Genomic DNA, 11,461 nt, shown 5'->3' with positions numbered 1-11,461 from the left:
CAGTATGCCACATTTTATTTCATGAAGATGGAAAGTGCCACAGCATGATATTCATCTCTGGGAAAACTGAATAAAACGTCATCTGAGTCACCAGTTTAAAGAGACTGCTTTAAAAATATAAGCTTGATCTTATGTGTTCTATTACAGATTGAACTTTCTTTATAGATGTCTTGGAACCTAAACTACATAAAAATTCTTTTATAACTTTAATTCAATTGCCTAAAATAGCTGCTGTTAATAATGGATTAGGCCAGTGTTACAAAACTCATCTTCTGTATATGTGGAGATAAAAGATCAGACCCAGCTTTGTTATGAGGCAGCAGAGCCTAGTGGTTAGCAGTATAGGTTCTGGAGTCAGACAGTCTGGCTTCAAATCTGGCTTTACCATTCAATTGCCCTGTGACCTATATAACATACTTGACCACTTTAAGCATCAGTTTCCACATCTGCAAAATGGGAATACCAATAGTATTATTCCCTTGAAACCATTGTTTTGATCATTCCATTAAATAATGTTAGAAAGCATTTAGGACAGTGGGGCACTTAAGTAAACACTTAACAACTATTAGTGATTACTATCTAATGACATTTCCTATTAATGACTGGGAGTTAAATACTTAAAAATTGAAACTGGTTTCCTCTCTCAAAATATGCTAAACTAAAAATTACACGGCAGTGAGAGGCCTGCGTACCACACACACACAAAAAAAATCATGCCAGTTAGAATATAATTTAAAATATAGTATGCACAGGTATTGGACAGCCACCTGTTCTGTCTGGTAAACATTTACCCACATGCAAATTATGTACCAGCTCCTTTCACTTTCCAGTATGACACTGAAATGACAACAGAGAAATGAAATACAGTGCTGTGTTGTATGATGAATAATTGCATCACCTGGCCGTGGATCAACCGTCCACTCTTATTCATTTGCAGCCAGCTCTTTTTAGACTCATGCTTATTTCTTCAAGCCATCCGGCCGTAGGCTATATTAATTTGCAGAACAACCCCAAAACCTGTCCTTCACACTGGCAAATACAATGCATGCAGCCCCATTCTCAGACTCCTGCTTTGAATAGTATCTAGAGCTACAACATCCCCCTTGTGGTCATGTTGAGTATTTGCCAGGCTCTTGGGGAAAACACCAGGAACCTCAGTGATATGTGTACCCCCAGAATCATCATCTCTGACAACCTTTAGCTAACACCATTTGATTCCAGAATTCTTTTGATTAACACTGTGCGGTTTTTAAGTATATGCAACAAGAAGGAAAAACAGCAAATTCTTAAGAGAACCAGTAGAGAAAAGAGCGAAGTGAGGAGAATGCAGTTATTCCAATTACTCCACTTGCCCTCCTCCCTCTTTATCATATGCAAGATAGGGATGTGAAGTTTTCAATTTCTATTTTGCTTCCATGTTTAATATTATTTATTTGTCACTCCTCTCTATGTTATTTTTCTAAAAATAATTTTTATTGGAGTATAGTTGATTTACAATGTTGTGTTTAGTTTCTGGTGTACAGCAAAGTGAATCAGTTATACATATACATATATCCACTCTTTTTTAGGTTCTTTTCCCATATAGGTCATTACAGAGTATTGAGTAGAGTTCCCTGTGCTATACAGTAGGTCCTTATTAGTTACCTATTTTATATATAGTAGTGTGTATATCTCAATCCCAATCTCTCAATTTATCCCTCCCCCCTCCATGTTCTTTAGCATCAGTATATTGTTTTAGCATACAAATCTCTTTAAAATAGGGGCCATTAGACTGTAACTTGGATGACCTCAGGAAAGTCTACCTCTGAGGGAATTAAGAAAACAAGAGAAATGAAAGTATGAAGTAGACAAGTAAAGATAATATAATGATAACTAACATATAAAAGGGTGAGGGTATTTTTTTTTAGGATCTGTATAATCTATAAGCAATATTATGTTTGACTTTTAATTTTCTTACTCCCACTTCCCTCCCCCCTCACAATGTGAACTCAGCTATCTTCTTTCCCTCCTAAACTTCCCCCCAAATTTCCTTCATAATTCCTCACACAGTGGTGGTCACTTAACAGTGGAGCATCTTTCTCTTTTGAAATTGGACTTTGAGACTTTAAGGACAAATTACTTCATTTCTAAAATCAAGGCATTCCAGGACATATTTGTTGAATCAGTGAATTAATTCTTTTTCTTACAAATCTGAAAGTGGTCACAGCAGAGAGGTCAGTGGCATCTTGTTACAGAACCCACGCCATCTGTCCCAAGCAACAAGGTTTTGAGATGGGCCTGAGGAGCTGTTACTGAACACAAGTTCATGTGCCTGACTTACAGTGAGGCCAAACAAAGCAAAACATCAGAGTTTCGAGCAGAGAAAGGTTTATTGCAGGGCCAAACAGGGAGAATGGGTGGCTTATGCTCTAAAAAAATCCCCTAACTCTCTGATGGTTTTGGGGGAAGATTTTATATGCAAAATTTGGGGGTGAGAGGTGCAGGGCGTGTGACTTTCTTCTGACTGGTTGGTGGTGAGGTAACAGGGCAGCACTCCAGGAATCTTGCCCTCAGCCTGAAGTTACCATCCTCCATTTGGGCAGGGGATAGTTTCCACAGAACTCACAGATATTATTATGTATAGTCCTTGACTGCAAACCAGGACCCTGAGCCAGGGCTGCACTATTGTTTCCTGACTGCGCCTCCCTTGTTTCCCTTCCCAGATTAGCAACTGCTTGAATCTGGCTTTTGGAACTAAGGGACAAAGAGGCTGAATGAAGCCTATTTCCTACAAACAATAAATGGGGGACACAGAAAGGCTTTTGTGCCCAAGTGGGCCAACAGGGTCCTGCTCTGCTTCAGAGCAAACCTGGGCTGGTAAGATCCTGAGCTCAGGTATTTTTTCTCGGGATGGTCTGCAAGATAATTAGCCTAAGGCAACCCAATGCTCTGTCTGAATGAAGGGCTGCTTTAGTAGTTCAAAACCCAAGGTCTCTGTGGTAAAACTCTGAAAGGATTTGTCGAAAGTCTGCATATGTGGGTTTATTTCAAGTTACTGCAATAGCAACAATCGGTCAGAAGACGAAGAAACAACGAGGCTGAACTACCAAGATTTTGAACCCCACGTGCACACTGAACAAAGGCGCAGTACAAAATGGCGCCCTCCGCGAGGAGGAAACGTCAACTCGCGTAGAGCGTGTATCCGCCCGGGGCTCTCCCAGGGCAACGCTGGGACCAAACTCACGTGAGCTGGAGCGTCCTATGACAGCTCTAGTTAGACTCCTCCCCGGTCTCCGCCACTCCCTGCGCACATGCGCTCCAGGCCCTCAGTAGGATCCCAGTTGCGCAGGCGCAACAGGCCCCTCCTCTCAGGCAACTGACGCAAGGAGACTGTTCTCAATTTATCCCGTGTGACCTTGAGTCTTTTCTGCCTCCGAGGACCGGGGTTGTCCACGGTTCTGCCTTATACCGCTTTTAGCCTCCTGGTCTGTCACGGAGCCCAGACCTGCCGCAGCTGGCACGGGAGGACACGCTTTAACCTGCCATCATGCCCCGAAGCGTATTAGCCATAGGCCCTGACTCCGGAAGCAGCGTTCAGGCATTTTCTTATCAGGCAGCGCGGGCGGCGCCTCAGCGGAAGAGCGGGCTTCCAGGCCGCAGCGATCAAACCCCGCCCCCCGCCTCACGTAGTTGGAGGTTTCCAGAAGCGCTAGCATCACCGCGCCGCGCAATTCTCGGTGGTCGGAGCGCGTGTTTGCTGTCTCGTATTTCCACCATTTAGCAGCCATGATAAGCGCCAGCCGAGCCGCAGTAGCTCGTCTTGTCGGCGCCGCAGCCTCCCGGGGCCCCCCAGCCGCCCGCCACCAGGTAAGGGACTGCTGGGCCTTCCCCGAGGGGCTCACGGCCTTGGGACTCAGTGCGGCAGGCCGCGGCCTTCGGGGTCAGAATCCTCGGGGAGAGACGGAAAATAACGGACGTTCAGTATTCAGTGCTGCCGGTTCAAGGCCTCATTCAGGGTTTTGCGTTCCTGTTTCAGGCCCTGCTGAGTCACACTCCTTGGGAGCCTAGAGTTTTATCTCATCGAGTAGTGGGCAGTGGTCTTGATTAGTCCTTTTGAGACGATTATAGTTTTGGTCTTGAGGTCTTGAGTAGAAGGACGATTGTTCACTGTGAAATGCAGACTTGTGCGGGGACCCTGTTGCTATGATACACCGAAGGAAGGAAGAGCATCTGAGCAGTAAATTAAAAATCAAGCTCTGATTTTCTTGCTTACGAACATTTGACTAGTTAGCTCCCCAGAATTTTGTTCTCCGTTATTTCAGAAAAAATGAGCAAATCAGGAAAAGGCCATGGAATAGTTGTTCATTATCGTGTAAGACTAAAAACATACCTTTTGGGGAAACAGGAATTGTATTTCTTTGCACTCAGGTTGGGTAAAAGAAGACTCGGAAGTAGCCTGAGATGAGATTGTAATAAAGGTCTTTGACACTGATGGGAAGCCACTCCTGACATTTTTTTTTTTTCCCCTCGTAAACTGACTTCACAAAATTACCAATTCTAGTTCCCTTAAAGCAGCAACTTGTCAAGGTCAGGGGAAATGTCTCTGATTAAGTTAAATCTGTACCTGCAACACATAACATATGTGGGTCTTAGGTAGACACTGCTCCTGATGATGAAATTGAGTAGTATTTTAATGTATTTTTGCTGCTCCACGGGATATTTGGCACAGTCTGGAAATAATTTTGGTTGTCACAACCTGGGTAGCCATGCTACTACTAGGTTCTAGTTGTAAAGGCCCAAGTTGATGCTAAACATTCTGCAGTGCATAGAACGGCCCAGCTCCCAACAAAGATTCTGTTCAAAATCAATAGTGCCAAGGTTGAGAGACCCTTTGGTAATGTAATTCAAGATAATTTTATATCAATTTATTTCTCTGATTTCATTGGGAAAATTTGTACTTTATTAGGCTTGTTTGTTTCAGTACCATAATGTCTCTTAGATATGAAATATTTTATTTCAGTATATTTTATACATGGTAACCACTCAGTGAACAGAATGAAAGTCTCAACCTTTGATGTATTCTTCAGAAGAATAATTAAAACAAGCTCAAGTTTTCATGTGTAGTTCATGGCTGATCCATTTTTTTGTTTGTTTTTAAGGATGGATGGAATGGCTTTAGTCATGAAGCTTTTAGAATTGTTTCAAGGCGGGACTATGCGTAAGTATAATTTCGTTTCCTTTAGCATTAAGATAACAAATGTTAAGCCCCAGAGCAATGGTCTCTAAATTTGTGATTAATTACTTCACTCAGAAAAAAAGACACAGCTAAGTTTATTTGTAGAGTATGCATTTTGCCACAGTAACAAATATTGTTTTCTTATGTTTTTCTACAACCATTTTGGAGATAACTGTTAAGATAATTAATCATAGCATTGTTTTAAATGTCTTACAGATCAGAAGCAATCAAGGGAGCAGTTGTTGGTATTGATTTGGGTACTACCAACTCCTGTGTGGCAGTTATGGAAGGTAAACAAGCAAAGGTGAGCATGATTGGAAGCTCTGGATCATGTAGTGGTAACCAGTACACAATTCAGAATTCTGCGTCCTTTGGCTTAGATAAGGGACATTTTCAAAGCTGCTTTTAAATTCTTAAGACTCTTGTGAGGTGAATCTTTGTGCTTAATTGTATGCTGGTAATAAATGAATGGATTTGACTTCCCAGGATTTAAGTGTGTCCTAGTATAGATGTAAGACTACTAAGTTACCATTAGGACCCATTGGGATGACTTGTGCTGTTGATTACTTCTGTAATTAACGTTCTGCTTTTTTGTAAGTCAGTTAAACAAAGGCTAAAGGTGCAGGAACAGTCTAGAAGCAAGTGGAGCTCCAAATAATGCATAGGCTGCATCCTAAGTAAGGCATGTTTTTTACTTCCTTCTAGAGGAAGTAGAGGCTGTTCCTGCTTTGTTTGTGAAATCTTTATTCCCACCGGGTTCTCCTCAAGAATATTTGGAGCACCTGGATTTTTAAATTCCTTGTTGGCAGTTTTTTTTAATGCCTGAAACTCATAGGCATCACCAAAAAATCAGAAGTAGATTTAACTCTCTATATGGAAGGAAAGATTACGTTGTCCACACATTGAGTATGAAAGATGTGATTTATATTTATTCCTGTTTCTTGGATGTTCTTAGTTGTAGGTTGTTTGAATCTGCAATAGTAGTTGCTTACTATATCAACATTCACAGAGCAGAAAAGTATGCCCATTAGTACTGTTCTTTAGTATTTGTTTTGTGTCTTAAATGATTGGTACAAAGACAGTAATGGTGACTGGAACCTCATTCTCTGTCCTATCTTGGGAGTTTTAGGTGCTAGAGAATGTTGAAGGTGCCAGAACCACCCCTTCAGTTGTAGCCTTTACAGCAGATGGTGAGCGACTTGTTGGCATGCCGGCCAAGCGACAGGCTGTCACCAACCCAAACAACACATTCTATGCTACCAAGCGTCTCATTGGCCGGCGATATGATGACCCAGAAGTTCAAAAAGACATGTGAGTAATAGCAAAAATGTATTTATATGCAAAGGCTAAATAGATGAATCGTACCAGCAGGATCTCTTGGGACAGGCCCTGCTCCTACCAAAAGGGTATCTCCTTCAAAAAATTCAATTCTGCCTTCACAGATTAGGTCTTTGCTATGCGTGACATGATACATGAAGATCTGGCTAGTCATTCCTGGACCACATAAATTGGCGGTAAACACATAAGGTAGATAATGGCATAGGCGCCATCTTGATACTGATCAGATGTTTTCAAGGTTCATCCTTGTTGTGGCGTGTATCGGTATTTCATTCCTTTTTATGGCCAAATAATATCCCATTGTATGCATACATACTGCATTTTGTTTATCTGTTTGTTAATGGGCATTTGGGTTCTTTCTACTTTTTGGCTATTATGAATAATGCTTTGTGTATAGGGGTGTTTTTTTTTGTTTGTTTGTTTGCGGTACGCGGGCCTCTCACTGTTGTGGCCTCTCCCGTTGCGGAGTACAGGCTCCAGACGTGCAGGCTCAGCGGCCATGGCTCACGGGCCCAGCTGCTCCACGGCATGTGGGATCTTCCCAGACCGGGGCATGAACCCGTGTCCCCTGCATCGGCAAGCGGACTCTCAACCACTGCGCCACCAGGGAAGCCCTGTGTATAGGTTTTTGTGTGGACATGTATTTTCATTTCTCTTGGGTAGACATCTAGTAATGGAATCGCTAGGTCATATATACCTATATACCTATAACTGCTTTCCAAAGCAGCTGCAAAAATTTTTGGTGAGAAGAATGTTCATGTTTCAATTCATCAGGATGTTTTTATATGTTAATGAGTGCTTTCTAAAGGTTTTCATTAAACAAATTCCTGAAGTTCTCATTTGTTGGCCATGGATCTCTTGGGGTGGAAGATGGGCTTTCATGGTGTATGGTAACCTCATGGTAGGTTGGGCTGGCATGTTTCTTAAATATAATTTTTGTGTCTTTCAGTAAAAATGTTCCTTTTAAAATTGTCCGTGCCTCTAATGGCGATGCCTGGGTTGAAGCTCATGGAAAACTCTATTCCCCAAGTCAGATTGGAGCATTTGTGTTGATGAAGATGAAAGAGACTGCAGGTGAGATAGCTTAGTTCATATCTGGGAAAATTTAGAGAATAGCATGATTCCTCTGAGATCACTGGCTTCCATACCTCAGTGTCCTTTGGATGGGTCTGCAGTGGCTTTTATACAGAATACCTAGGAATGGCAAAACTTTATTACTCTTTCCCTACAAATTGAATTTCTCTTCCAAGTTTTCCTAATGGTGGCTTGCTTGTTTCTTTTTTCCAGAAGGGAAATCAAAAGACTACACATTAAGCTTTTGTATCTGTTAGGTAAAACTTCCCATTTAAGAAACTAGTGGCTCTTTTAAATCTAAAACTATAGCTAGTGAGCCTTCACTAACATGTTAAAGGTGAGATCTTGGATTTTTAAAATTGGAGTGTTTTCCTACAAGGTCTCTTCATGTTAGGTCATATGCTAAAAACTATTGGGTGCTGTTTGTGACCTCAAGAGAGTGACACAGGTTGTTAGGCTACATTAGTAATTGTAGCCTGTTTCATCTGATAGGGTCTTATGAATGATTTTCATTGATTGCTTTTCCAGAAAATTACTTGGGGCATACAGCAAAAAATGCTGTGATCACCGTCCCAGCGTATTTCAATGACTCTCAGAGACAGGTGAGTTTAATTATCATTTTTAATAATTTATTTTATTTATTTATTTATTTATTTATTTTTGGCTGCATTGGGTCTTGGTTGCTGCACATGGGCTTCCTCTAGTTGCAGCGACCAGGGGCTACGCTTCATTGTTGTGTGTGGGCTTCTCGTTGCGGTGGCTTCTCTTGTTGTGGAGCAAGGGCTTAGTTGCTCTGCGGCATGTGGGATCTTCCTGGACCAGGGCTCGAACCCCTGTCCCCTGCATTGGCAACAGGATTCTTAACCACTGCTGCCACCAGGGAAGCCCCCCAATTAGCATTTTTATTCAGGAAATTAGTGGTACCTGGGACACGGTGGAAAATGCTTTTTTCTTTTTTTATAGGCCACTAAGGATGCTGGCCAGATATCTGGACTAAATGTGCTTCGGGTAATTAATGAACCCACAGCGGCTGCTCTGGCCTATGGTCTAGACAAATCAGAAGACAAAATGTAAGTTTGTGCAGTGAATTCCACCTAGATTTGTGAGACTTAAGTGCATGGAACCTTGAAACTTACCCTAAATCATCATCTTGATTTCATGGTGATTGAGCCTTATACTTAGACTGGAAATGTACTGCCTTGACCTTTTCCCAAGGCTTTTATGGTCTGTGTTTTTCATTCATTTCAAGATTGTCCCTTGATTACTTTTTCTTTTTAAAGTACTGGCTGTGGTCATTTTTTCCCCTTGGTATGCCTGTTGGCAAGTATTCATCCAAAAGAGTGGTTTTTGCTTTTTAACATTTCAATTTTAACTGTATGTATGTTTTACATGTTGCTATTAGGGCCACCTGTTAAGACATACGTCACTTATGCAGTCGTCAACTTTCATAATTATACCTGGGGGGGAAATAGCCAAATTTATGTTGGTTTGGTTACTGAAATCCATATGCTGTGATGAGTTTTGTTCCTGACGGACTTTTTCCTTTCTAGCATTGCTGTATATGATTTAGGTGGTGGAACTTTTGATATTTCCATACTGGAAATTCAGAAAGGAGTATTTGAGGTGAAATCCACCAATGGAGACACTTTTTTAGGTGGTGAAGACTTTGACCAGGCCTTGCTGCGTCACATTGTGAAGGAGTTCAAAAGAGAGGTTAGTTACCGGTGTGGTTAATATGTACACATTGGAATACTGAGAATTTCTTTGTTCGGACAGCTATTTGCTTTGTTTTACGGTTTTTTTTTCCCTTAAGAGAGTGTTGAATAAGCCACTGAAATTGCATTTTAGTTCCATGGGTGCTCTGAACTATTCTGGTTATTGTAGCTTCAAATTGGAAACAAACAACAATTAAAAGGCTATAACGGGCTTCCCTGGTGGCACAGTGGTTGAGAGTCCGCCTGCCGATGCGGGGGACATGGGTTCGTGCCCCGGTCCGGGAGGATTCCACATGCCGCGGAGCGGCTGGGCCCGTGAGCCGTGGCCACTGAGCCTGCGCGTCTGGAGCCTGTGCTCCGCAGCGGGAGAGGCCACAACAGTGAGAGGCCTGCGTACCACAAAAAAAAAAAAAAGGCTATAGCACCTGGTGTACAATAGTACTACGGCATTTTATATAAGGGACTTTGAATATCTTTGGATTTGGGGTATCCGCATTTGACAGGGGTTGCTGGAACCAATTCCTCACAGATACCAAGGGATGACTGTGTAGGTTTCCCTCACTATCTGAAAATTGAGCCTGCGAAACTTTTGATAAGCTGAAATGTTGTGAAGCTACACATTTTGCTAACGGATGCACAACATAAATGGTTGTATGCTCACAGACAGTTCAAAGATATGGTGGTGGTTTGGTGCTCAAGTAAGTGTAGTTACTGGGGAAGGAGCTTGGGGTGCACACTGCCTCTGGAATGGCTCGCTGCAAAGCAAACGCTGAACATTATTTGTCCTTTTTGCCTTTTTTGTAAAAGTGAAAATCCTTTTTAGATTTCATTTGGTTAGCAAAAACAGGTATTAAAGTAGATCTTATATAAAAGGGAAGTGGTGTAAAGCAAACTTTGGAAAAGGAATTATGGGAACTCCTTTTTTGAGCTAGAATTCTGCAGCTGGAAAGAACTGAGAACAGTTCATCCTCTAACTCCAGACACATTTCTTTTTCAAAGTAGGTCTTCTTTTTTCCTATAGATTTTTAAAGGCAATAAGTAATTTCTGCTTGTTTATAAAGGTGTGGCTCTATTTTGTTTTGTTACACTTTACCACTGCAATTTAAGTAGCATTTATTTTCTTAACATTAATATATTGTGTGTCTTCACTTTGTAGACAGGGGTTGATTTGACCAAAGACAACATGGCGCTTCAAAGGGTTCGGGAAGCCGCTGAGAAGGCCAAGTGTGAACTCTCTTCATCTGTGCAGGTGAGACGTGGACAGATTCCACCAGTCTTGATGGATCTTTTCAGCCTGAGTTTACTCGAATAGCATATTCTAATTGGCATAATGTCAGTCAGATTTCTTTTAACAGCTTTCTGGTTGGTGATAAAAAGCCTTTCCATTAGCAAAGGAGCATTATGTTTTTTGGTGAGCTGAAGCACCCAAATCAGAGGTTATGATTTGCTTTCCTGCTGCCACCTGAGAACCTGGAATTAGATCTCCTGCCATCTTGCTATATCCCTGACACAGACCTAACATACTGTTACTCTGTTCTTAGTGGTTAAGGCAAAGGGAGGCTTCATCTTTCAGAACTGGAGCAACTTTAGCACTCTGGGAAGGGAAGAGGTATTTATAGCATCTGTCATTGTGTTGGTAAAGTGGGTGACCTTCAGTCACATCTGGATTTTCTTTTTCTTTTTTTTTTTTTTTTTTTCTTTTTAATAGCAGCTATAAGGAGTGACAAAGCTGTACAGGGTCATCCATGAAGTTGATGGTATTCCCTTGTCCTGCTGTCAGAATTTGCAGCACGATGGTTGGGGTCGAAATATGTGGCACTACCACAGGATAGCTTATAATTCTTCCCAGGGGTTGTCACTTTATGAAACGGGACGTTGGTTAGTTTTACTGTGGTTCTATCCTATTAATAGGTATTTGGATTGTTTTCCACCATTTTGCTATTATAGCAAGGTGTATTGACCACCTTTGTACATTAATGTTTGTGCATGTGTGATTGTAAGTCTGTAGGTTAAATTTATAGAAGCATTTATTACCCTTGAGTTTATAATGTGGTTTGGGGAGGTGGACACTAATGAAAATACTTTTTTTTTTTTTTTTTTGCTGTATGCGGGCCTCTCA

The 11,461-nt window shown here is 41.5% G+C and overlaps 1 protein-coding gene across 1 annotated transcript in view; it reads left to right on the top strand.

The window, feature by feature from the left end:
- Window positions 1–3,660: 3,660 nt before the first annotated feature.
- The window catches only part of HSPA9 (heat shock protein family A (Hsp70) member 9), an 18,560-nt gene continuing 10,759 nt past the window's right edge, over window positions 3,661–11,461 (top strand). The window contains 9 exon segments of the mRNA XM_024752242.1: window positions 3,661–3,846; window positions 5,139–5,197; window positions 5,432–5,519; window positions 6,345–6,526; window positions 7,503–7,627; window positions 8,156–8,229; window positions 8,591–8,697; window positions 9,178–9,340; window positions 10,499–10,591. Of these exon segments, the coding sequence (XP_024608010.1) occupies window positions 3,766–3,846; window positions 5,139–5,197; window positions 5,432–5,519; window positions 6,345–6,526; window positions 7,503–7,627; window positions 8,156–8,229; window positions 8,591–8,697; window positions 9,178–9,340; window positions 10,499–10,591 (972 nt within the window). The 5' untranslated portion in view covers window positions 3,661–3,765.

The sequence above is a fragment of the Neophocaena asiaeorientalis genome, unplaced genomic scaffold, assembly GCF_003031525.2.
Source record: "Neophocaena asiaeorientalis asiaeorientalis breed wild unplaced genomic scaffold, Neophocaena_asiaeorientalis_V1.1 scaffold204, whole genome shotgun sequence".
Lineage (NCBI taxonomy): Eukaryota > Metazoa > Chordata > Mammalia > Artiodactyla > Phocoenidae > Neophocaena > Neophocaena asiaeorientalis.
This window is presented reverse-complemented; position numbering and strand designations above follow the sequence as displayed.